Source organism: Grus americana, chromosome 3 (assembly GCF_028858705.1).
Source record: "Grus americana isolate bGruAme1 chromosome 3, bGruAme1.mat, whole genome shotgun sequence".
Classification (NCBI taxonomy): Eukaryota; Metazoa; Chordata; class Aves; order Gruiformes; family Gruidae; genus Grus; species Grus americana.
Genome location: NC_072854.1, coordinates 61,936,749 through 61,962,999, shown reverse-complemented (window position 1 = coordinate 61,962,999; position 26,251 = coordinate 61,936,749). Strand labels below are relative to the sequence as shown.

The following is a 26,251-nucleotide window of genomic DNA, read 5'->3' as shown; positions in this document are numbered from 1 at the left end:
TGCAAATCCAGCTGGAAGTTTATTACAGTGGGACAATACCTATGCAGAATAAACCCAGTATCACTGACTCTAGGGTACACAATCCTGTTGGCATTCAGTGGGGGGCGGGGGGGGGGGGCGAGAATGGGAAGGTTTGTGGGTTGAACTTGATGTTGTCTCTGAAATGCTGAGCCAGCAGGATGGGCTCGCAGGAACATTGCTACCAGCACAAGAGGAGCTGGAAAACTCTCCTGTCTTGATTCAAGGCCAAGATTGCTTCAAGAAGAGGAAGGTGGAAATGTTCCACCTGTGCCTCCGCCAGCGCCAAACATTTCTTTGGGCACATGCGATGATCTGGCTGGTCTTAAATGTTTATTCAAAGTATTTAACTTAGAGGGAAAAAAAACTTCAAGGTGGGAACCACTGTTGTGTCTTAACCTACTTGATTAAGGTGGGAGAAAAGAGCATTGTGCTTATTTTAATGATGTTTATTGAAGCTGTAGTTAGAACAGCAACATGGGCATGTAAATACCCCAGAAGCTGTGTATCTACCTTTCCTGTGCACTGCTGTGTTTTTCTGAAAAGATATCAAAGGCATTGACTAACTTTGAGAGGGGAAACATATGGCCCCATTGTGTCTTCCGAAAATGGAAGCCCTCTGAAAGTGAGACATCAGTCAAAGTGGGGATACAACTTCTCCAGCAGTTCAGTATATATTTTGTCCAGAATTTGCTTTATTACTTAATCTTTTAGTCTTTAAAAGTGGTTTTTTTCCTTGTCCTTTTTCCACCCCATTTCCCAAATACTTGAAAATTATTTTTACATTCTAAAGTGGAAAATGCCTACAATTTAATTGATCACTGTAAACAGAGTAACTGCATGAAGGCTTTTATCAGTCTCTTTTATTCTCTTTCTATGCATTTCATATACTTGTTTTGTAGTTTTCTTTTGCTGGGTGTTCAGGTTGGCATACTGAGGAGCTACAAACTCTTCTTAGGAAGTAATACACATTAATCACTGGAGCTGGAAGCAATGTTTAGCACCAGTGGGTACAGAGGTGGAGCATTTCTACCTTTCTGTTCTTGAAGCAGCTTAACCTTGGCTCAGGTCAGGATAGTTTTGGAGCTCTCCTGTGCTACCTACAACCTATGTTTTCAATGCTCTGTTAATCTCAAACTAGTATAAATAAAGACTAGTACGATTTCAGCTATTCTTATGATGAGTTTGGACTCATGTCAGTTGATGTTTTAAATGACTTGCACGAGGACAGAAAAATAAAATCAGTATTATAAAAAAATTATTTTCCTGATTCTGTGCTTGGGGCACTAGCAGAATGATTTAGCTTTCTTTTCCACACTGGCAGGCTGGTTTCCTGAGACGTTGCCAAATTTCCAAATACCTTGACTCAAGTTCATAAAAACTTCTTACTTCTCTTGGGAGAGAAAATTGGAGGGCAAGAGTTTTATTAGACCAGTTGGAAAAGCCGACAGGCTTTACAGCAAAGAGTCTCTCATTTCTCTCGGTTGTGGTTGTTGTCTTTTCCCTTCTTTTACGAGTACCTCTGCGAGAGGAGGCACTTAGCTGCCGTCAGTCGTGCAGTGTGATGCTGGGAGCTGACTCACAGCAAGTGCCACAAGGAGATACCTCAGCAATGGCATTTCTACACAGCCGTTATCTCCTCAGGTGTGGGGAAGAATTCATTCCCTTTCATTCAAATTTAACCCAATCTCAATTTTATTTATTTATTTTTTAAATCTTTCACTGAGTGTATCTGTTCTGGCACTGATGTTCCCTATAGTGGAATACCTTTTAACATATGTACCTTTCAGTGCAAGTACCATTTTAAAATGCTTTCTTATGTTTCATATGTATCTTTACTAACTTAATACAGATGTAATTACAATTCTACCTGCCTGTCCATCTATCTGTCACACAGGGCATACACACAGTTTACATGCTTTTTGTATAGGTTTAATAGCAGATTTGTTTTACAGTAATTGCTACGTTCTGTTCTTCACAGCATTACTCACAGGTACGTGGTGCCATCCTGGTATGTAATGCATTTCCATGCATTTCTTGCAGGAGCCAAGAAGGTCCTTATGCAGATGGTTTCAAATGTTTCTATACTAATTAGATGAGGGGTGTCTGGCGCAGGAGTGTTTTTAGGTAAGCGGTGTGTTCCAGGGAGACATTCATGTTGTTGCTCCGGATGAAATCCAGTGTCACTGTCGGTTCCAAGTGATTTTTAAGATTTTTCTTACACAGCTTAATTAGCTCGCTGGCTGAGGGCCAGCTTTCTTCTGCGTAGTCACAGGTTGTTGTTTCAGCTGTGACATGTTCTTTCTTTCCTTGCAGTCTTGGGGGTTGGTGGGTGGAGTGTCTCCTATAGCAAAGTGCACTGGTTTGTATCAAAAGATGTCTACGTTTTTAGGAAGTTTTTAATGCTTTATAGATGTTGTGCTTTTTTTTTTCTCTCAAATATTTGTGATATGAACAAGGTGCCATTTTTACATAGTATTTTAGTATATGAACCATGCTGTGTAATGGTATGAGGGAGCAATTGGCAAGATCATCTTCAGTAACAGTGTAAGAGATTTTTAAAAAGAAAACCACTTTCTGAACCTCTCTGTGCTTGGTTAGGTGACCACCCTCCTCTAGAACAGAAGCGGTGGGATTGAGTTCAGCCAGGAGAAGGTGGTAACCTGACGTCGCCCTGTGCTCCTGTCAGCAGCACTACTTCTAGGCCAAGGCTCAGATCTAGGCTCTATTTTCTTCATGTGAGTTTGGTCTCTTAATGATGCAAAAAATTTTCAGTGAAGTCACCAAAGTCTCTTAATGTGAGTTTTGGGAATTGTACTGCTCTGCCCACAAAGTGCCTCTTCTAACTCTACTAGGAAAGTTTTATTACATGAGTATTGTTCTTAGGATTATAAATAGCAGCAAGTTTAAAAAGGTTGGTTTTGTCACAGTGTTTGTAGATCAAGTGCACAGCTCTGCAAAACCATTGGGATGGTTTGTCCTAATGGAAAAATATCTGCTGGAGATCTGAAAGCAACAGGGCTGCTATTCCTGCACTCCTGCTAGTCTAAACGTGGCCAGTGTGATGGGGTGAGCAGGGATGCCGCATGCAGTTCCGTTGCTGGAAGACAGGTTACCAGCACCCCCAGGTTTTGGTAAAGGGTCACAAGGGCTTTGGGAATAAAGGCTGCAGAGCTGCTGAGCAGCAGCAGACTGACCCTCGAGCTGTGCGGAGAGATCATTCAGTCCCAGGGGGATTTCAAGAACTCAAGTATTGTTTCCATTCCAGCTCTCAGCCCCCGAAATGTCTTTTTTCTCCACAAAAGAAAATAAAGCCCAGGAGCAATCTGGGGTTAGCTCCAGATGCATGAAAAGGGACGCTCTGGCCGCAGGCTCTGCCAGCACAGGACACTTGCGTGGCGGGCTGGGCGGGCGCTCTCCACCCTCCAAGGCCCCTGCAGCTCACCAGAAACATCAGGCTGTTTCCCGTGAGTCTTACCACTTTTACCTGACCCACTATAACGAACTCCGGCTTGTCTTGTCTGAGATACACTGCAGTTTGTCCAACTCACTAGATGATCCTGCTGCCTCGGCTTTTGGCTGAATTACTGCAATGATCTCAGCTGACCCCAAGTTTGGGTTCATTGGAGCCTGTTTTTCAGTTTTCTGCCTGTGCCTGTTTGCTGTAAGAGGCGCAGGGAGTCGGACGGAGGTGCGGGAGGCGGAGGCCAGGCTTTCATACGGGGAGGTGCCCAGCTCTTACTGACAACAGCCCCTATGGTGCACACCTTCCTCCAGCTCTGCTTCCCTCGTGGCACTCGCGCCCAGGCTGGCTGGGGAACCCTATTTCTGCTTGCTGTGCTGTGCAGCATACTGCGTTGTGTGGGATATTCGGTCATCCTTCCCTATATAACAATACTCTGTCTTCTGTACAGGTTTCTAAAATGTTCTCAATACCATCCTTACCAAACTGAAACGCCATGAAGTACTTCAAAGTGAGTATTTTCTATTATTTTGTACGCTTACAGAACGCATACTACAGGAAGCACTAGTTGGACTTCAGTGCCCGCTGTTGTGGTTGAAAAGGCAGCAATTCTCCTAGCAGACGTGTAATTCAATCATTCTTTCCGAGAGTGAAGTTGCTGTAAGAGCTTGTCATGTCCACAACTGAAACTTTATCTCAGGGTTTCTGTTATATAAGAACATAATATACAATCTCATAAGAAAATTGAGAAAAAAGCTAATTTTAAGAAACACCCTTCATTCCTTCCTTGTCCCTGCCCCCAGAAAACATACTGTCCTAAGGATCCCTTCTTTAACACACAGTTTTACAATGGGTGCATCCCCCTGTTGAGTGCTGAGGTCACACCCGTGGCCTTGAGACGTATCGCGCATTTGCAATCTCTCCTTAAATTAATCCACATCCGCTTGTAGGTGTTAGTAATTCTTTAGAAGAGTATCCAAACACTCAGCATCTCACCATTTTCTATTTTGTCGGTCATCTGAGTTTATACCTTTGAAGTTACTGCTATAATTGGAAGAAAGGTCACACCAATTCTATTCCTTTAAAAATTATTTTCATTCACCAGCATCTATTGTTTTTCTCTCATTTCTCATGGTGTTTTAGTTAAAAGTAAATTTTGTTGCCTATCATTTTTAAAGCATTTTATTTTCTATAAATTGTTTTGTAGTTTGATGCATTCCTCACATCATAGTAGGTGGTGATATTCTGGAAGCCTCAGCGATATTTGTGAAATATTTTCATGCAAAAGCCTAAAAAGGAAGCATTACTAATTTCCCTTATGTGCTAGTTGGATTGGTTTTCATAGAAATAATGTTTAATTTCTGTTGAGTGCCAGGCTCTTTCTCTTTCGTTTAAACATTAACAAAATGCAATTCAAACAGCATAACTTCATCTTAAAACTGATTTCGTATTGCTTGGAGCTTTCAACGGCCAATACGACTTCTTGTGGGCCATGATCTTCTCCTTTTTGGCTGCTATGCTATTTTTTTCTTTCCATCCAGATTTGCAGGGGGCTGGGGCACATTCCTCCAAAAAACATCTTTCTGGTCTTTACTTTCCTACCGAAACGGCGGTGGAGTTGGCGGTGTGCGGAGGGGAAGTGGATGTGGCCTCTGTTAGGGGTGTACCGGGCACCGCATGGCCACGCTGGCCGAGTGGTGGTGGCACCGGGGACGGGTGCGGGGGTGTCAGTGGGCACGGGTGGGGTTTTGAGCTGTGCTTTTCGAGCCGTCTCGGTGCAAATCACCCTGGGGAGGTCTTCGTTTTCCACTTACGGAGCAAAAATAACTCTCCCGACGGGGGATCTCCCGCTTCGCCATCCGTCCGCGGCACAGCGCACTCTCGCTAAGTGAAGAAGCGGCTGAGAGCCGGGAAGCGCTCCTTTGCCTCCGGGCTTCCTCCCGCGGACTTCTTCCACTGGAGTTAAAGCTCCCGTGGGGCCGGGGGGGTCCCCAGCGAGCAGCGGGGGGAGCCCTGTCCGCCGCCTCCTCTCCGCTTCCCCCGTCAGGAGGAGGATTTTCGCTCGTTTACGCGCACTCCGAGCGCTTCCCCGGGAAGCCCCCGCGGGAGCCCGGCGGCCGCGGCGAGCGCACGGCAGGTGCTGCCGGCGCGGCGGGGGCTCGGCCCGGCCCCGACGGGCGGTGGAGGGGGAACCGGGGGCGGCCGCCAGCGCCGGGCCGGGGCGGGGAGCGAACAAAGCGGCTGCCGAGGACGCGCTGCCCCGACGGGGCCGGCCGGCACGGTGCCGCCCGCAGTGGGGGCGGGGTGACCGGGGCACCCGGCCCCCCTTCTCCGCGCACACACACGCACACGCGCGCCCGGGCACACGCAGAGACACAGGCGGCCGCCGGTGCGCGGCGGGAGGATGCGGCGGCTGCGCCCCTGGGCGCTGGTGCTGGGCGGGCTGCTGTGTGCCGCCGCCGCCGCCGCCGGGCCGCCGCCGCGGAGCTACCCGCACAGCGCGGTGCTGGACGGCGCGGCCGCCTACCGCCTGCGCTGGGGCCGCCGCGGCAGCGCCCTCGCCTTCCGCCTGGAGGTGCGCACCCGCGGCTACGTGGGCTTCGGGCTCTCGGCCAGCGGCGGCATGGCCTCGGCCGACATCGTGGTGGGGGGCGTGGAGAGGGGCCAGCCCTACCTGCAGGTAAGGCCCGGCTCTTTCCCCTCGCCCGCAAGCCGCCGGCGCCTGCTGGGGCAGAGCGCTCCCGGCACCCCGTTCCCGCCGCGCGTCCCGGGTCCCCTTTGTCCGCCCACCTTCCCCCTGCTATTTCTTTCTCGGGACGTCCCTCTTTCCCTGCCTCTCTTTCTTGTGCAGCCTCCTCGTCCCTCACCTCCGTACCTCTTTTTGGTTATCCCTATTGTTCTGCGTTCCTCTCCCCCGGAGGAGCTATTCCTTTTTGGTCCGCTCCCTGCCAGCTTTCCCTCTAAACTTCTGCACGGGTTTCGTCAAAGGTGTCGGGTTTCCTTCCTCTTCATCCAGAAAATGCAACGGCTCTTTTCTCTCTCCCTGGGCGCTCTCTCCCTGCCGGCCCCCTGAGCCCAGACCCGAGGAGAAGAGGGGAGGGATGGCAGAGTTTCCCAGCGATGCGCGGCATCTCTCCCCTCACCCTGCCCTAGCTCATCGGTGCAACCAACAAGTGACGGAGCTTGGTCGTCCTGGTTGCCACCTGAGCTTCCTCTTTGTAATCCCACTGACGGGAGGGCACGATCCCACTAGCTTCCCAGCCTGCTGATGTACTTGTCTGCTGGGGCGCAGCCGGTTCTGCTCCTGTCCTTGGTGTTCCTCCTGTCCTCAGCTGGAGGTGTTTTGACTCAGTTATTGAAAAGAACTTACAGGGTAACCACTGGGGCTCCTGGTACTTGTGCTTGATCTGGTAAAGCAACCTCAGAGGAGCCCAGCTGTATTGCCATAATTCTCTAGGCATGTTCCTCTAGTTGTCTAGACATTGCCAGAGCTACAGCTGGGAACAGAAGTGCAGGACATGGGCTCCACTGGTGCTTCCAGCGAAGCATCATCTTCAAGAGACACCAGTGGCTGGTGAGGTAGAAACCATGAGGGGGAAGGGACCCACACCTTCAGTCCCCTCTCAGCAGTCTGAGGTCCAGCCTGGGGGAGTTGCTCTGGGGCCAGGGGAACAGGGACAGCTTGTCCCACGGGTGAGTGAAAGGGGAATGGGGTCTGTCATGACAACTTGTCACCCCTGGTTGCCTGATTAATAACTTTTAGAGAGGCAATTCAAGAGCAGTGTAACACCCAGTTGTTAAGAGTACGGTCTAGGAGAAGTCATCTATCTTCTCTTCATCGTGTTAGAGCTAGTTGATCTTTGAAGCTGCTGCTTAAGTTTTGCGAGATTTTGCTGTAAGAATATGGATTTTTTACTAACATTTCATCAGAAGAAAACTAAATACTTAATATACTTCCCCTACTATTTGTCAAGATTTTATAAAATCAAACCTTTTCCAGAAAAAGGGAGTTTTTAGCATAAAATTTTCCTTTTTTTCCCTATTCACTTTGTGAAGTTTAGGGAAATATTTGTTTTATCTAATTTCAGACAGATAATTTTCAGAATATTTTTTTCTCCATATTTCAAAATGAGGATAATTTTTCCAAAAACCTCAGTCTAAATAAATTAATAATAATAATAATTGAAAACTCCTGGTTATCAAGCCACGAGCTCTTAGCTCACAGACTGTAAGGCTTGCTAAAGCCTTACATTTCAGAAGATACGCCATTAAAAGAAACACAGACTTTGTATTTGGTTCGTTCATAGATCCTGTGGGTAAAGCAAGCCTTTTAGAAAGGCATCCAAACCTATTGTAAAGACATCCAGTGATGGAGGATCCATCACTTCTCTTGCTGGTTTGTGGCAATGGCGAGTCTTTGCTATTCCTGATTTCCATTATTAGTTTGTCTGGGTTCAGATTCCAGCTATGTATTTTCTCTACTATATTAAAAAGTCGACTCCAACCCTCATCCTGCCTCCATAAAGTTATTTATATGCTGTAATCAAGTCACCTCTCAATTTTCTTTTGCATAACATAAATAAATCTAGCTCTTTAAGCATCCCACTGCAGGACATTTCCCCCAGCACTCAAAGTACTTTTGTAGCTCTTTTCAGCACCTCTCACAGGTTTTCAGCGTCCTTTAAAAACGGCTCCAAACAAATTCCATTCTTCTTCCAAAGATTTTATTCACTGACATCCCGTGACAAATACAACTGAGATAGATAGAAAAGGGAAGGACTGTAGCAAGCACCTCCTGTTACAGAGCACCTGATGTTTTTCCTGAAACACTAATTTAGCACATGAACATCTGCTACGCTAAGTGCCATGAGTTATTTTGTTGTACTTTGAGTAGGTAAGGCACAGAAGAAACACTTAAATCTTTTAAGTTTGCCTGCAACCTGAGGTTTTCTCCATCCCCATTTCTTCTTCAGTTCCAGGCAGCAAGGTTTCTTTTTCAACTGGACTGAGGTCTTTTTAAAAGTTGCTCGATTAAAATATTTCCATACTTGCACCAAAAAGGAAAGGCCAGAAACAAAGACGATGAAGAAACAAAATTTTTCCAAAGGCTTTTTCTGGCCAGTCAGCAGGGATTGCTATAAAATGAGTAACTTGTTCTAGAATGCTATTTCAATAATATCTAATTCTTCCCTTTACTGGACACACAAATACGGTTCATATTTTAAAAACACATTCTGTGTTAAGTGTATATCATCATAATTTACATTATTTACTACTAAAAAGGATTTTTTCACAGATAGTACCCTTGAAAGTATGTGGTTTTATGCCTAGCTGCACTCTATAAAATATGTACACCCTATAATGAAAGAACTTACTTTTCTTTTCGGTTTTAGAAATATGTTTTTATTCCATGATCATCAGTTGGAAAATGTGCATCGTGGTCTAAACTCTTAGAAGGGTCATTTTTTGGTTTCTTTGAAAGTTTTGAGATGCTTGTTAGTGGCCTGATTTTCAGGAGATGTTCTGAAACACCTTTATACCCTTTCAAGTGGGCACTGAAATTGCTAGTCTCTTGGGAGAATTTAGCCTCTTTCCTCCCCCTTAAATTCTCTCTCCTCCTTTAAAAATAGAAAGTGTTCTCGGAGGGAAGACTCCTCTTCTGGGAGCAAACGTGTAAATGTAGTTATAAAGGTAAAAGCAGAAAGGGGATACTCCATAGTCTGTGGAAGATTGGTGTATCGTGATAGAGGAAAACTTCCAGATAGTTTTCAGAGAAGAGAGAAAACATTTCCTCTGGATTTTATTCTTCATCCTCTTAGAGCAAGTAGATGCTGTTCCCACTGCCAGCAGGCAGGGCTTTCCCTGAAAAAATCTAGTGACTCAGTGTTCTATCTGAGATTGGGTTTTACTTTCTCAGTTTTTAGGTGTTTCCTGAACTTTGGTGTAATGAGTTACTTGGTTTGGCTTGCTTTTCTGTGTTTGAGCTTTATTGAAGCTAAAAGAGTGCCTGGCATAAGCAAAGGCTAAAATGATTTGAAAGTCTGAGGTTTAGTTCTCTTTAAATATATGAAGGTGAAAAGCATTACGATGTCATGAGACAAGAACAAACCTTCATGGTTCTGGTAGGTTTTTGGAGAGTGTTTGAATGGTCGGAGAATTATACATTTACTGTCCTAATGTTTCAGAAGTTTGGTATTTGAAATGGGAATGTAGACATATTTTGGGAGGATGTAGAGGACATAGCATGAATACATACATACAGGCATAGCTTTACTATATTGTCATGAGCGACACAGCTCTACCACGCAGAGGGAGAGCAAGAGAGATCAGTGATTCTCGCATGTTACCGAGAGCCCTGGGGTGACAGAGCAGCAGATTACGTGGGGTTTGGGTGAGCGTGTCTGAGAACAGGTAGAAGATACCAATGGAGGCTGGTGTTGGAAAGCTGGGAGCTGCCTTTGTCTCTGTAGGGAGGGGGTGGACTTGGAGGGAGAGTTCGTACTTAGCAAAATGTTACCTTGCAATATCGCCACGGTCACTTGTAGCGTGCGTTACTGTTCATAACAATTCTCGCAGCAGCCTTAGCTTCTGCATCTAGTTTTTTCCCCTCCTTTCCCTCTCTCTTTTTTTAAATGCATCTCTTTTGTGCTTATGAATTGACACAGCATGCATTTTCATGCTAGACCCATGCCTTTTCCTTGGTCTCCACCCCTGTCTGGAATTGTGCATCCCCACCCACGGCACGTAGCTGCTGAGAGCCCCATTTTGGGGAGAGTAATCCTCCTTGATGAATGCCTATTTTGTGCAAGTTATACAAGAGGGTTGCATTGTTAGAATCTTCTGTTGAACTTGTACAAAAATAGTCCCTACTCAGGGTGAATAGGGACTGTGTGTCACTAAAAAGTACTTTATTATTCATTACAGCCTTGCTTGTTAACTGTCACCCAAACTAAAGAATATCTGTTATCAAATGTATCCCATAGAGTTAGCTTAATTGCTCATAGGGAAGTACTTGGAAGAGATTTTAAAGGACAGAAAACAGTGAGCATTCTCTGTATTTAACGATATGCTGCTTTTAAGTGCACTCATGCCAACAGCAACAAAAGAAGTGTTTAGAAAACAACTTGAAAGGCACCAAGAGAGAGATGCAAAGTGAGTGCCACAGTGACATATCTCAGTCGGTGCTTTGTTGGAGGTATTTCATGCCTTTGGGCATTGGGGCAAAATCTCCAGATGACTAATGAGTCCCTCTTGGCTTGGATGTGGGGCATAAAGAGACACTCCAGTGTACATCTCCACTGGCTGGGAGCTTTGTAGTTCCCTTTCAGAGGTACAATAGTTAGGACAAGGAAGCAACAGTTGGTGAACAAAAGATGAGAAGAATTCTGTAGCTCGTGAATTTTGCAGGCTTTTGGGAGCTGTTCTGCAAAGTTTTTGCTTCTCTACAGTATTTTTTCTTGTCCTTTGGATTTTGGAAACACCAAGAAAATGAAATTTTCTTACAGCTCCCCAAAAATAGGTGCTGGGGGCAGGATGGAAATGTAGCCACTGCGAGTGATGCAAAGGCTTAAAATAACGGGGGAATGATTTCATTCTCAATACCAACGAGTATCTCAGAAGTAGGAGAGGGAAGAGGGGAGCTTTTCTAAGGCACATGCAGAGATTTTGGGAACAAGTATCATTAATAGTTGTGCCTGAAAATCCCTTAAGTGTTTTTAAAACTTCCTCATAGTTGAAGTAATTAAAGTAATTAAAACAAGAAAACGTGTACTGGTTAAATGTGGCTCCTGCGTCAGGAATGTTCCGTGTGATAAAGTACACTTGTGAGATTGAATCACACAGTATCTCCTACTTACGGGTTTTCTTTCCCGTAAAACACTTTGCTACATGTTTTGTCTAGTCTGTTTGCATTAGGACAGCCTTTAATCTAGCTTTATAGCTTCTGATATAACTGGAATATAACCTCTTAAATCAACATTTATTCTTGATGTAAAGACTCGGATAGGTCCTTGGGACTCTGCTGCAAAGTCAAATTATCCATGCCGATAAGCAGAGTTGCATTTCAACTTCTAACTGCTCATGCTTCTTACACCTTTGAGTGGTAAGTTAGAAGGCTCTCCACATTTCGGTGTTTTTCATTTGTGCGTGGAGAAAGCAATATTTTTATATCTCCCAGGAATGCCACAGAAACCAAGGGGTGTCACTGCTGGCTGTAGGCTACCGGGAAGCTGCCCCGGGCAGCATTTAACTAGATATAAGAAATACACTGAAATAAATTCAAATGACTTACAGTTTGAATGAGGAAAGACATGTCTCTAAGTAAATAGTTGTGTTTCATGTATAAAAAATACACACCCTTTTTTTGCAAAGAAAATATATGTACATGTACACACACAAACATGCATTATCTGTTCCTGTAAATACCCGAGTGGAACATGTATGTCTTTGTGTATATGTGTATGTCTGCATTTAAAATACAGACGCACCCACAGTTATTTGTTACAGATAAAAATTTCCGTCCTTGTCAAAGTTAGTAGTACACCTGAAGTAAATAATCCATATTTACTCCAGTGCAATTCAGCCAGATTCATTGGAATTGTACCAGGAATTGTGTGCAGCTTCTCAGAACCGCCCGCATGACCGAGATCCAGGCTTCCTAGCAAGGACAGAATCACTTCATGCTGATCTTCTGTGTAGGTAAAAAAAATAGATCAATCAGTAAATTAATTACAAACAGACTGCTCATTGGGCAGCAGCTGAATTTACCAATCCCGGTTACTTTAGGAACTTCTTGCAACTGCTTGATTGCTGTTGCTGTACCCTTCCTGTGGATATTTTTTCTTTCGGAGCCAATCCCAAGATCGGATCAGTCAACTGGAATGCTCTCAAGGTGTTCTTACACGGAGCAGTGATGCTTTCAGACTCCTGCTTCGTGTTAGTTTTCTGTGGGTGGGCTCTGCTTTTCCCTAACATAAGAGCATAGTAAGATCTTTGCTGAAATTTGTTTGAGGTTGCAAAAAAGTTTGGTTTGCTTATTTGTAAACTCATGCTCTGTTTGCTTCTTGCCAAATACAATGTAAAACCAGCTTATTTTTGGTGGTAACATCCAGTGTGTGCTGGAAGCATGAGCAGCAGGATTCCATCTAAATTAAATGCAACAATAAAAAAGAGAAATGTTAACCACAGTTATTTTTTTTGGAAACCCAGAAAGGCATAGCTTGGTGCTTATTTCAAACAAATGTTTTGGTCAGTTCTTTTGCATACTGTAGCAATTTATCCATCCTATTTATACTAAGATAGATCCTCTCCTGCGCCAACTTTCATCTTGGTTACAGCTTCCCAATTCCTTTTGCCAAACTTGTCTTCAGCGCCGGTCTTGGATGTCAGTTTGGTAGTTTGGGGATGTTCAAAACTCCATGGGTTGGCTACAGACCATAGGTGAGGACTAGTTGCAACACAGCTTGTTTTGCCCTCATTTCCCATTCCTGGCTTGTCCCTTTACTCGCTCCTAAGCGTTAAATCGCTGCTGAAGTGGCAGCGATCTCCTGCTTAGAGAAGGGCAGCACGTAGAAATCCCGGCGGCAGAGCTGCTCGCGAGCCGGGACCACGAGGCGATCGCCGGATGGGGCCACAGTTTGAGAGTTATTTTATGCTCCTTGAGGTTGAAAGGTGCTGTCTGTAATTTAGGATGGGAAATGGATATCATAAACAAAACAATATCTTGTACATTGTAAAGATGTGGGGAAGGAGTCCCATAAACACCTGTTCACGTCTGCGATGACAGCTGGTGGTGCTTTCGGGGTCAGGCTTTCCTCTGCAGCTGTGCTTGCATGCTCGAAGGGTAAAACAGCTTCTTTTCACATCCTTAAGAAATTGTTCTCCATGACTGTTGGGAGAGCAGCAATCAGGAACCATATATGCCACAAAGTTTTTTTTTTAAGAAAGAGAGAGGTGAATGGGATCTGAAAACCAGTATAACATGATCGGCTTCACATCTGGAAAAGAATGTAAACTAACTTGTACTGTCAGGAGGATTTTTCATTTTCCATATGTTGTTTCAACTTCTAGGTAAAGTGAGGAAGGAGATACCTAATTATTTGACTGATTGCACAACTTAGTCTAGAGCTTAAAATGCTAGTTTATACAATATTACCAAAGTTGTGCAGAAACTTTAAATGTTTTGAATAAGCAGATTTTGACATAAAAATAACATCTTTGTTATTATGTTATGATATCATTATGTGGCATGACCAATAACACTTCCAAAACTTTTAAACACTTACTATTTAAATAAGATGTTCTTACTAGAAAAATATAGTAATTTCACCCTTATTTTCTCTTTCTGTAACTGCTTACACTTCTGTAAAGTTGATGTGAAACTTGGCAACTTTATCTTCATTTAACATATGATATATACTTTTGTGTGTATAAGAAACCAAAGAATCTGCATGCAAGTGCCAAATCAGTACCTAAATCCATGTTTTCACGTTTCTGCTGTGAGTGTTTAAAAAATTCGGTTTTAAGGGCTTGATAATTATTGCAGATCTCTGCTGGGACTCCATGAAATTCAGGAGGACTTGTGTCAGTGTAATCTATCCTACAAAAGGCACAGGTTTTCTAGCTAACTGTATGGGATGGCAAACGCAAATCTGTGTAAAAGAGGTTGCCACATTAGAGCCTCATCCTACCTGGTATGGAGGGTAAGCTAGTCTTATATGAGGCTCGTCTCAGACCATCTGTGATAGATATCGAAGGACTGTAATTCTGCTGATGAAAATGTTCTCTATGGAATTAAATGAGTGAAACTTGTGGATCTAGATGAGTTCTGTGTTACGGTAGTCTGGCCCTGAGAGAGTTTTGAGCTGTATTTAGATATCCTGAGCTCAGCTGAAGCCCAGATGTCTAATGTCCCCTCTCTGGCCACTGGTGGATCCATCCTCTGTGTTGTCCTTTGGCCTTATAAGTCACTTTTCAAAGGCCTCCAGAGGTACCCAGCTTTCTCCTTTGACTAGACGCAAGGACTTAAAGGCAGTGTAGGCTGTCCAAATGTGATGGTTTTGATTGCATTTGTACCATAGGAGCAGGACTTTCATTTATTCTTATTTTTCTACTCTGAAAGGAAGCATAGGAGATGTATAAAGATAGAATCATAGAATAGAATCATAGAATCATTAAGATTGGGAAAGACCTCTAAGAACATCAAGTCCAATGTCAACCCGATGCCACCATGCCTACTAAACCATGTCCTGAAGTGCCACGTCTACCTGGTTTTTGAACACCTCCAGGGATGGTGACTCCACCACCTCTCTGGGCAGCCTGTTCCAATGCTTGACCACTCTTTTGGTGAAGAAATTTTTCCTAATATCCAATCTAAATACAGACATATATCTATAAAGATATATCAACAACTAACTTTTTCTTACTTTTCCAAGATGCTGCTGAAGAGGAAGTGGCATCACAGTTTGTCAGTGTGTCTTCATTTTTTATAACCTCCTTTTGTTCATTACATTGTGTACACTAACACATGTCTCAAAGGCTTTTGAGCTCTGATTAGTAAGTTGAGCAGAGTCTGCATAGTTTGACTTAAATCTTTGTGAGCACAAAGAGATCAGTATGATTTTTTGGCAATGTGGCCTTATTTTGTTTTCAAACTGGTAAACAAGCAATTTTCATGGGAGACATTTAGCAATCAAATTCTGAATTGTTCAGAAATTTTTTTGTTGTATTATTTGATTTTATTTTTGTGATGAACATCTGGATAATTTTCAACAAAGGAAATAAAAATAGTAATAGAGGCAGTTCATTAACTCCTAAATAGCCCCCGGCAAGTGTAGTCACACTTGATTCCTCTAGGGCAGCACCGCTGCACTCGGTGGAGGATTTGGGGAATAAATGGACATCTCTGTCTTCCTGGGCATTACATAAATTTGCTTCCCAGGTACTCTCAGCACCCTGATATTCAAGGACTGTTTCAAGGTGGCATGTATCAGGCAGAGCGAGTTAGAGACAAGGAATTCATTACTTCACAGAAATTTTCACATGGGAAAGATTAACGTTAGTTGGTCAGATTAGCATCTACCCACAAAATAATTTAAGGTGAGTCACGGAGCGAGGTGCTGTTCAGCGTCGATGGCAGGGGTAGGCAGCGAGCGCCCGGGCAGGCAGCGCTGCCAGCCCCCAGGGCGGCTCTCCCAACCCAGCCCCTCTCCCACAGGGTGCAGCGGGGCACCCTCCTGGGGCCGAGCTTTGGGACCACCCTCCCCAAAGCGTTTGCTGGCAGCCACAAAACGAGCCCCTTGCAGTGAGCCAGAGCTGGGACCTGTCTTTGACTGTCATCCAGGCGAGTGAAATAATTACACTGACAATCACGTTATCAAGGCACATCTGAGCTAATAATAATTACATGACTTCTTCAAGTTATTTTTGTATTCTCCCTGTAGGCTCATGGAAGCCAGGGCTGTATCACAAGAGGTTTTTTTGGTTACAGCTGTGTCCTCTAGACTTGTTAAGAGATGGTGAAGTTCACCGGCAAAATATTTGAGTGCACACAGCAAACCTTGCTTCACATTTCTGAGCTTTCCTTCACAGCGGTTTCAGGCAAAGACTTTCAACCTGTTCACATGAGGAAAAGCTATTCTTGAATTTATATTCCTCAATAAATCAATATGTGGGTGCTTTTTCTAATACGAGGGTGCCTTCCTCCAATTTAGTTTAACATTTCAGCAAAGATACCACACTTTGATAGAAGCTGATGTTTACAAGGTTACATTTCTCGTACAGACAAGCCCTTACTATTTTTAAGATGAAAGCAGAGATTCCATAGAGGAGTGTTTTCAGAGCAGGGATGGTATTGTGTATAGACATACATTACCTCTTTCCAAGCAGCGATGCAGGGTTAAAGCAGAACATTTTGATCCCATAAAGTACCCATCTTCAAGTACCATCCCAGAACAGGCTGATTATTTCCACCTGGAAAAGCAAATCCAAAATTTTTTCTCTGAACAAGCATAACTCATCAGTTCCCCTTCTTTCAGCACACACCTTCAGGTCTTAGGCCCCTCTTTTGCTCTTTTTGGTGACTATTTTTCCATGCGTGTTTTCTTTCACATATGTATTCATTCATTTGTAGTCGTGAAAAGTACTGACAGGAAAAGAAGGACTCTTCTCAGTACCTTTCAAAAATTTTGAGATTTAGATTTTTTCTGGAACTGAAAACATCCAAACTGTTTCAGTAGTTTTGGCAAGACAGAATTAAATCCGAGTATTTTCATACCGATAAAAGTGATCAGCTTTTTACCCTTTTCTACCTTAAAGATGCATCATCACTGGGATAATTTTATACAAAATAATATACCTTAATGAACTGTTTGGGCATGCAGTTATTCATACATCTGTAAACGGCAGACCAGCTTGTGAACTCTGACTGGTGTGCATGTGGGCTCTTGCACGCACACAGATTTCTAGGGTGGGATTAAGTTTAAGATTACAGCTCCCAAATGATCCTTTAGTGAATTAATAAGGTATCAGATACTTTTACCGGTATCAAAATACTTGGAGCTAACATTTTACAATTTTTCAGCTCGGTTACCTCCGCTTTAACAAAAGGGGAAAGCTAGAAGTCTCTCTAGAAGTGAATGGAGGTCCAAATAGCTACAGAAGTAAATGCCTTCCAGGAACAGCTGGCACTGCGTAACTCTGCAAGGATGCTGCGTGATTAATGGTGCCTGCCTGTAGCCTGTTTGGCATGAGAAATACATCTGTCAGTTAAAAGCACAGTCCCAAACCGGACAGAAACAGCCTAAAACTCGAAGGAGGGCAACCGGAGGAGGTGCCTATGAGGCGGTGGCCAGCCCTTTCCAGGTGGCCGGGGCGGGAGGAGAGGGAGGGCCGGGTCCCAGCTGCGCGGGGCCGCAGGAATTCGGGGTGAGGAGGTTAATGACTCGGCATCACTGCGGCCGCTCCTCCATTGTACCGTGCCTCTGCTGAACCCCAGACGGGGAGCGTCTTTCTTACAAACAGCTTCCCCCCCACCTCAACCCGACCCCAACCCAGCACCTTTTGTATGAGCGGAGCACTCTCCGTGCTTGTTAAGCCATAGGGTTTCTGGTTCTGGTCGATGGTCATTCAAGAGGTTCCCTTTCTGTGGGGAAGGAAGAGAAAGAAAAAGTTGTGTTGTTGTGAATATTAAGTGAAATTAGTTCTCTCTGTGATTTCCCTTGAAGTTCACGACACCCCAGTCATGATAAATTAGGCTTCTGGGCAGCATGTTGTTAAAGTTGCTCAAGACATTCTTTAAGCTGCTTATCAAGGAAACTTGCTTTCCTGAAGATTTTTAATTAAAAAAAAAAAAAAAGTTCAGTGCCACCACAAATTTATCATTTGATACAAAACTATGATACTTCAACGTTTTACATAAAGATGTGCTTTAAGAAGCTTCAGTATTGGACATGGAGTTTGATTTTTAATTTAATATTAGATTTTAATAATGGCCACCTTTTATTTTTGACAGGATTATTTTACAGATGAAAACAGAGTACTTAAAAAGGACCCTCAACAGGATTACCATCTGGAGTATGCGATGGAAAACAGCACACATACAATATTGGCTTTTAGCAGAGAACTGCACACTTGTGATACAAATGACAAAAGCATAACGGTAAGAGGCTCTGCCTGTATGTAGAGGGATAAAGGCATTAATACGGGCCAAATGCATATGTGGTTATGAAGCTGGTTATTAAAATTTCATCTTAGTAAAAGGACAGAATTAAAGAAATTCACTTTCCAAAGCAACTGTTTGGTTAACTTAACCATGTAAAATATTTGTGCTAGTTTTATTAAGATCTTACATTTTAATTTCAGCTTTCTTTGTCCTACTTTAATGGATTATGTTCTCTAATTTCTAATGCACCAAGTGAATACAGGATTGAAACAGGTTCCTCTGGGCCATCAAGTCCCATATCCCACAGTTACAGCTATTCAAGAGATGCCAACTTGAGAAACAGTTTTTAGCTCTTTAACTTGTAATTGATCTTAAAGATAGACTTTTTAAAAAGCTTGGAGCATATATATTTATGGTATATTTTTGGTTTTATTTCTTTATTCAAAATTAAGAAGTTGAAGACTTTTATGATAAAACTCTTTCCATGGTAAAATGCTTTTCATGGTAAATTCTCCTATTGCCCTAGGGACTGCTGTTCTTTTTCCTAAGCATAATGTTAAATTATATGAAGTTGATGACTTTTGTATTGGAAATGACAGACAGGTTAGAGAGATTTTCAAGGCTTTCTGTGCTTTGGCTTGTTTGCTACTCATTTTGGAATCATTGCTATACTATTTCAACACTATTACCTATGTTTTCACAATATACGCAGTAATAAGAACATGAGGAGCTGAAAGATGCAGGAAGCAAACCACAGCTGTATAAACCACCAGATTGCCAGGCAGTCAATGGATCTATGGTTTTCGCACCTGCTCCAAACTGTCTCAGTATAGTATAACATTCTGGGACACTTCAGGATTTATTAGACTCTTTTGTCTTAAGGGTGATTATTGCAATCCAAGAATAGTTTACAGAGAATTGATCTGCGCTGTGGCTGTAGATTGATTTTTAAGATGTAAATCTGTTCTGTAATTGAATGTCTATCTTCCCTAGCATGTAAGGACAGCAGTTCACAGAAGGTATTCAACTCTTTACAGAGTTGAGCCTGGGAACTGTTTGGGGAGGAAACCTTCTGATTGTTGGCCAAATGAGTGGCGTCTGTAGAAAAAATTGTTTGATGCGTTTAGTTGGTTACCTCTTTATGAATCTGTTCTGCTATTTGCAGATGTGATTTAAATTTGCAGCATTAATGAAGGAATCTGTCAGAGACAGATTAAACTTCTGCAGATATACAATGAACTCTATGTATATAAAACATTATTAATTTTAAAGGCAAAATTGAGTCAGTAGGTGACTGCTCCTCTGATGTACGTTGTCATTGTCCTGATACACCAACACCTACATCATACCGATCTTAGGAATTACGTGAACTATGCGAGGAAGGTCTTGTTCCTGTTCCTTATGGTTTTTTTGATTGTTTTCTTTATTTCAGGAAAGCACAGTGCGGGTAATATGGGCCTACCACCACAAAGACATGGGAGAAGCAGGTCAAAATTACCATGGGTCTAATCGTGGTACAAAGAGTCTACGTTTACTGAATCCTGAGAAAGAAGAAGTCTTGTCTGCCTCCTTGCCATACTTTGACTTGACAAACAAAGACGTAAGTCATGTGGGTTTATGTGGAGATGGGGATAAGGTGGCAGCTAAAGCTTTGGGCTTATGCGACTGGGTAATGTGACTTTTATAATATTGTGTTCTTGCCCTTTTTATTAAGACAGGTGCCTGTCCCAGACAAGGATACAACATATTGGTGCCAAATGTTTAAGATTCCCGTACAACATGAAAAGCATCACGTGACGAAGGTGAGTGATTCAGACTGAGCAAATTTAGAGGAGCTCAGATAACGATTGCTCTTCAAATCAATTCTTGCACTGTCAAAATTTGTTTCACTGCTTACTGGAGTGCAAACACGACCTCTTCTCTGTCTTCACAAACCTGGGCCGAGTGTACATGTATGTGCGCCCTGACAACCGGCACGCACAGTGACAGAGCCCCTTTCTTTCTCTCCTCCTACGGCCTCTCTCCCTCTTAAGGAAATGAAGTTGAAAATTATTTCTGTCCATAAACATTTTTGGCAAAGACTGAGTAAAATTGTCTAAAAGCATGTTCCATCAAGTTTCTGCTTTTATCTAAAAATGTCATGAATTTCTTTTAATGGAGAGTAATTTTCGATTAAAAAATAATTAAATAGTGAAGTTTGTTAAAATAAATGGCCAGGTTCTTAGTTCATTCCAATCACCTCTCTTGCGATGACCACAGTGAAGTTATGGCACGTTACATCATGCGAGCACAGGCTCCGTTATCTTCAGCTGTGTAAAAGCCAAATATTATGAAAAAAAGAGATGGATGTTGTAATTAAAATTAACGAAAATGTGTAAACATCTACACAAGGTTCAGCAGGATCCAAGGTGATTTCAAAACCCACATGCATAAACATGTTTTTCTATAATACATTTTCTAACTTTCTCTCAGTTTGGAACTGAAAGCTTAAGAGTGCTGGGAGAAAGATGGTTGTCACATTCCTTCCCGGAAGCAAAATGCTGAAGACCTCCTAAAAGAACAACTTGTTATTATTGTTCTAGACTGCTTAATAATCTTTCTTTGAACTCATTGATGCTTTTAAGTATACAATTCTATTCCATTTTTTGAATTATTGTCAGTCATATTTCTCCCAATGCATTCAGTAAGACTGAAATTTTAAATTAACTCAGAGAACTTAACATGTGATCTCCAGTGTATGTCTGAGAAATACAGGTAGTTATTACCCTTATTTTACCAGAATGAGTAATTGCAAAGTCCAAATTTCTGCCTTCAGGTACTTCATCTTTAATCACATTTGAAATTTGTGACAGCTGCTTTCACAGATCTGTACGAAAAGCAGATTTTGTTTGTAATACAGTATATATGCCAGGATTCCTAGCGCTCTGCTTTCAGGTGAGACAGCTTCACAATGGTAGTATCAGCATCATGCATTCCGTGTTAAGTTTGACGGAAGTTGTAGATATATGCTGTTCTGCTAAAAAGTTCTCTGGAACTATTTATTATTTATATTTTCTGAATTTATTTTTTTAATGTTTTGCCTGACTGCACATACGGTTAGTCATTTTTTTAAAAAAATGTGGTTGGTGGAAGCTAAAACATTGACTCATTTTTCAGAATAGTTTTATATTCTTTATTTTTATGATTATGTATAAAGAATACTATAATTTTAGAAATCACATTTTGAAATCAGCAATTTATTTGGTTTTTATAAAGTTAAAAACTAGAGGCGAATCCTCAGCAATTTTCCACTTTCAGAAAAGCAAACAGATTTCATCTTGCCACTTAAAAATGTTTAGAGAGAGAAAAATTACTGCAGAAAGAGAAGAATTATGTAGGAACATTTCCTTAGCATTTATTTTCAGGGGCACAGCTTATATTTTCCCATGTGTGACTTTCGTAGATGACACATAGAGGGTCATTGTGGAACTGTATCTATGCACTCTTGCAAAGTGATTCAACATTTCCTAAAGCCTACTGATACACAGAGGATGGGGCTTATGGCGACTCAGGAGGATATTAGCTACGCAAACAAAGATTGAATTTTTGCAAAGGGGAGGACAGATGAATTATTTGGCCTGATCAGACTGTTTGTGTTGGTTAAATACTAGATGTAAATACATCCACTAAATAGTAGATGTTGGTTCTGGTTTCCTTCTGTAGCACCAATTTCATACAAATCTGTACATCTCATTTTCACAGACAGAAAAAAAAGTTTAGAAAATGGTACAAATTAATCGCAGGTGTAATTCAGTCCACTTAAGTAGTGTACATTTGAGCTGACTTCGGCCATTTCTGTCCTGTGTGATTTTGTGGAGCACTGAAGTGCAGTTTGGCTCTCGTTGGACAATGCGTGCCACCAACACTGTGGAAGTGTGCACTTAGCTGTGCGTATGTGTAAATCTGCTGGTGGTCTGGAGTCTCACGTAGGTGCAACAGCCACCATAAGAATTTTTTTCATCTTGTTCAGCTGTTCTCTGTCATTCCTTTCTTCTTGAAAACTGCTCTGAGCATGTTGTAATAATGTATTTTTTGAAATAACGGTTTAATCTGGAAAGCACAATATTTTAAAGAAAGAAACTGAGAAAAAATTAGACCTATCATTAGAGTTAGAGGCCAAGACATTTAATCATCTCTGGTTAACGAATGCCAGATTCTGAATCCAGATTCCGAATTAAAAAGGAATTTTTACCTTCCATTGACTGTGCATTGTTTTAAAAAAGACTACCTCTGTGCTGTCAGGCAGAACACATTCAAAGCATTTCAGCACGTTTCAGTAGATTTCGTAAATACAATCCAGTGGTGCAACAGCTGGGTAAGTGATAACACTTGGTCTTAGGATGCATCTATAGTAGTGTTTTAGTTTGGATGAGAAGCACACTTTTGAAGCGAATCTTCAAGTTATTCTTGCTTACTTCAGCGTGGTCACTGCCATGGAGCAGTGGTGGAGCTCGTGAACTGAATCCCTTTGGCAAAACTCAACAGGAGGGTATGCACCAGGAGCACAGCAGAAGTGCCCCACGTGGAAATGGGGGTCATGGGACCAGACCAGCACTTGTACCATTTCTGATGCTGGGTAGCACAGCTGTCAGGACCACATCCTTTTCCTCTTGTGTGCTTTTTTTTTCTCATGGAAAAAAAATATGTCCCCCAAACTGAATGACTCTCTGGAAAATGAGAAGCTATTTTGCAGATGTCTTTGCTTTCTGGGTAGCTCAAGCATGGTCCTCCACCTGATTGCTCACATGACCAAGCTGTTGATTTGAAGTGAATCAAAGGGCTTGTTTGGATAATAATGGGTTTTTCTGTTAGCACAAGGTAAAGAAATAACTAGCATAAGAGATCTGAAATCAGCCGAAGGTAAATTATGTAAGATCTTATGTCTTTTCTTTCTCTTTACATAATATTCATGCTGCTTTCCAAGAACCTCAGGTAATGAGAAACAGCATATTTTTATGGACTGTTCTTGATCAAGCTGCACTACATGACATGTAAATTGTGCAAGAGATAAGATTGTAATCTTACGTTCATCTCATAGGTAGAATAAGGACATGGATAAGTAATTTCTCCTTATGCTGCACTTACCAGTGGAGAACAGAACTCCACTGTGATAACGAGGCACTTTTGGCCAGGGTTAGGACTTCTCTGTTTAATCTTCCTTTGTTTCATACCTCTTGCAGCTTCTTCCCTAGGGAAGAGATTGTTTCTTCCTACATGTCTCTACAATAACTTCTGTTACGAGATCTTCTCTGATGCCTCCGGGAACTCCTGGAGAAATAACTCTAATAAAATTATCTCTGCTAAGAAGTAAAACAAAGTAAGATGATTTCTCAATAGCTGGGCATAACAGTGATAAGAGTTATCCAGATTACAACCAATACCAGGCAGTGAGCTGCTTCTGTGAGTCTGATGGAGTACATTGCTCCTCAGCTTTCAAGCTGCCTACCTGGCTGAACAGTGGCTGCTTGAAAATTTGTTAAACTTCTACAGGTTTTTCCCTCCCATGTGTTTATTGTTAGCAGAACCAGCTACCAGGTTAATAGATCAATTTTGAAAATAACAACAGGTAGAACAGATGAAAGGGATTGCTTGGAGGTAATAGCAGGCAACCATCTTTCTTTAAGTCAGCTGTTTGCAGGATGGCTCCACAGTGGTCCTGGAGCGGTGGACCCTGGCTGCTCTTCATGTGGGAGAGCGCACATTGCAGCCCATCTGCAAACTCCTCCTGCAGCTACGTGTGCATTGGCCTGTTTTGCTGCTTTCAGCTTCAGGCTGTGGTATGTGCCTCAGGCTTACTATCTTACAGGGGTTTTTACTCTTCTCATGTACAGAAGCTAGCCAGGAGCTTTCTCAGAAGTAGCTTTCTTAGAAAAAAAGCATTCCACTTATTAGCCCAGATTTTCCAGAGATGGGTTTAAAGTTATTTGTTGCTAGGATTTTTGCAATTCTCTGTAAATATTGTTATTCCAACTGATCCTGAATGTCCCTCTTAATCACATCCCTAAAGAAAGTTCTCTGGTTTCACCGACTGCACCTGGGGAAGGACCTCCACTCCGACAGGACCTCTCGGAGGGAGGGATGGACCCGCTGGTAGAGCAGACACACAGGCATGCCCATGCCCCGGCCCCTGCACGAAAAGGTCTCTGTCTCCCTGCTGAAGCCACGCTGAGGGCAGCTCCCCGGGTGCGGAGAGCCCTTGCAGGCAGAGTCACTGCCGCGCCGGGGCTGGGAGCGGCGGCTGGCGGAGCGAGGGGTGCTTGCTGAGAGGAGCTCGCGCCGGAAAGGGGAATCCCTGCAGTACCCTCCCTCTTGTAAACGGCCTGTTTTAAAAGTGTTTTTTTTTTCTTATTGCACTTTTGGTTTAAAAAAAGTGTTATATCCAGTGGCAGCACACTGGAGCTTCTGAGATCCTTTAATTCTTGTACCGTCAAGATGTCTGATTTTCAGTGTGAGCGGATACGTGTGTGCTGACATGTGTCTCTCTACTTTGACAGTTTGTATGAATATTTTCTTGTGATTTTTTTTTTTTCTGCCTATTTGCTGAATTTATTCTTTGCTTACCATGAACTGGCTTCATGCATTTGTTTACTAGCGGCATGAAAGTCAAAATGTATTTCACATTCGTAAGAAATGCTTCCACGTATTTCAGTAAATACAGCTCTTGCTGTATTTTCAAAGCTTGTTTTTAGTGCTCTTTCTACTTTTGGTTCTACAGATACAGCATTTTCATTACTGTCTTTAGCTTAGCTTTCAATACTCCATGTCTTCTGTTTATTTCATTTCATTGTATTGCTTATTAATATAACTGCATCTGCTAAAGATTCATTACTTTGGCTTCCCATTAACCGCAGGTCTCCCATGTGCTCCACTGTTTTTTTCCGCCACAATTAAAAACCTTAAAATACAGTATTTCCTCTACTGTCTCTAGCTTTTCTGCGAATTCCTTATACCTGTGGTCTCCCACTACTCCTGAAAATTTGTTTAATGCCATGTGTAAACTTCTGAAAATTTACAGTGTTTGCGGGTGAAGGAATGGTAAGTATATTCTACATGCCAGATGTGCCATAATCAATTTGCATGAAGCTTTTTAGCTTCAGCGTATAACATGTCCATACTAGTTTCAACACGCTGTAAATTTTCCCTCTTTATTTTCTTAATTTCTTTGAAATATACTGTGTTTTCCTCAGGGAAAGTAGTTCCCGGGGCTTCAGTAGTAATAAACCCATAAACAAAACCATGTCAGACACGGAATTTCACTATTAAGAGCAGGAAAAAAAGTTTATGTAAAATAACAAATACAATTGGGTAGTAGGGTCATTTAGCTGTATCTACATGTCTTTTCTCTAAGAATTAGTCATTTTCCTATAGTTCCAAACTGTCTGGGTTTTTTTGAAACTAGTATAGTCAGAGAAATACTGGCAGAAAGGCCGCAATGCGGCTGTGTTCGAGAACATAAAATACTTCAGGTTCTGTAAGAGAACTTTTTTAATGGGACACCCAGTTTTAGAGGGCATTCGGCATCGGAAGGGAGGATAGTAGGTTGCATTTTGTAAGCTCTTAAACATTTGGATGCAGCATAAAGCACTCCTTTTGTGTGCATTATTTGAACCTGCTTATGAGAATGGAGTGAGCAGGTTTTAGTGCTGCTGAAATGGGGAAGAAGCCCCATGCTGGGGATTAATGTGGTCAAAATTCAGCATCTCTTAAGTACACCTCATGCATACTAAATTAAACTCCGGCAACATACTTAAGACAGTAAATTTTCAACCATGAAGATGGGCTTCCTGTCATCTAACTTGACTTATCTACAGGTCTGAGCCAGTGGCAAAGCCAGCTGTTTGTATCATCCCAGAGGATGTCTCTGAGCCACGTGAGCTCAAGCATCCTCAGTATGGTTCAGTCTCTCTCTCTCTCTTGACTGAAGAGAGAACCCAGATAACCAGCCTGTATTCGATCTGTAGCTCTCAGACAGATGAATCGGGGGACACGTGTCCCACCAAAACGGTCAAGGGACAGAAGAGATTGTGATAGGAGCAAAAATTACAAAAGAAAACTTTTTATTTTAAATTTGC

The 26,251-nt window shown here is 42.4% G+C and overlaps 1 protein-coding gene across 2 annotated transcripts in view; it reads left to right on the top strand.

Annotated features, from left to right (window-relative positions):
• Positions 1-5,417: 5,417 nt before the first annotated feature.
• The window catches only part of MOXD1 (monooxygenase DBH like 1), a 52,417-nt gene continuing 31,583 nt past the window's right edge, over positions 5,418-26,251 (top strand). The window contains exons 1-4 of one of the 2 annotated variants that reach the window (XM_054821197.1): positions 5,418-6,161; positions 17,991-18,137; positions 19,573-19,740; positions 19,859-19,942. In XM_054821197.1, the coding sequence (XP_054677172.1) occupies positions 5,886-6,161; positions 17,991-18,137; positions 19,573-19,740; positions 19,859-19,942 (675 nt within the window). In that variant the 5' untranslated portion in view covers positions 5,418-5,885. The remainder of the gene's footprint in view (positions 6,162-17,990; positions 18,138-19,572; positions 19,741-19,858; positions 19,943-26,251) is intronic. The other variant, XM_054821196.1, reaches the window with a different exon arrangement.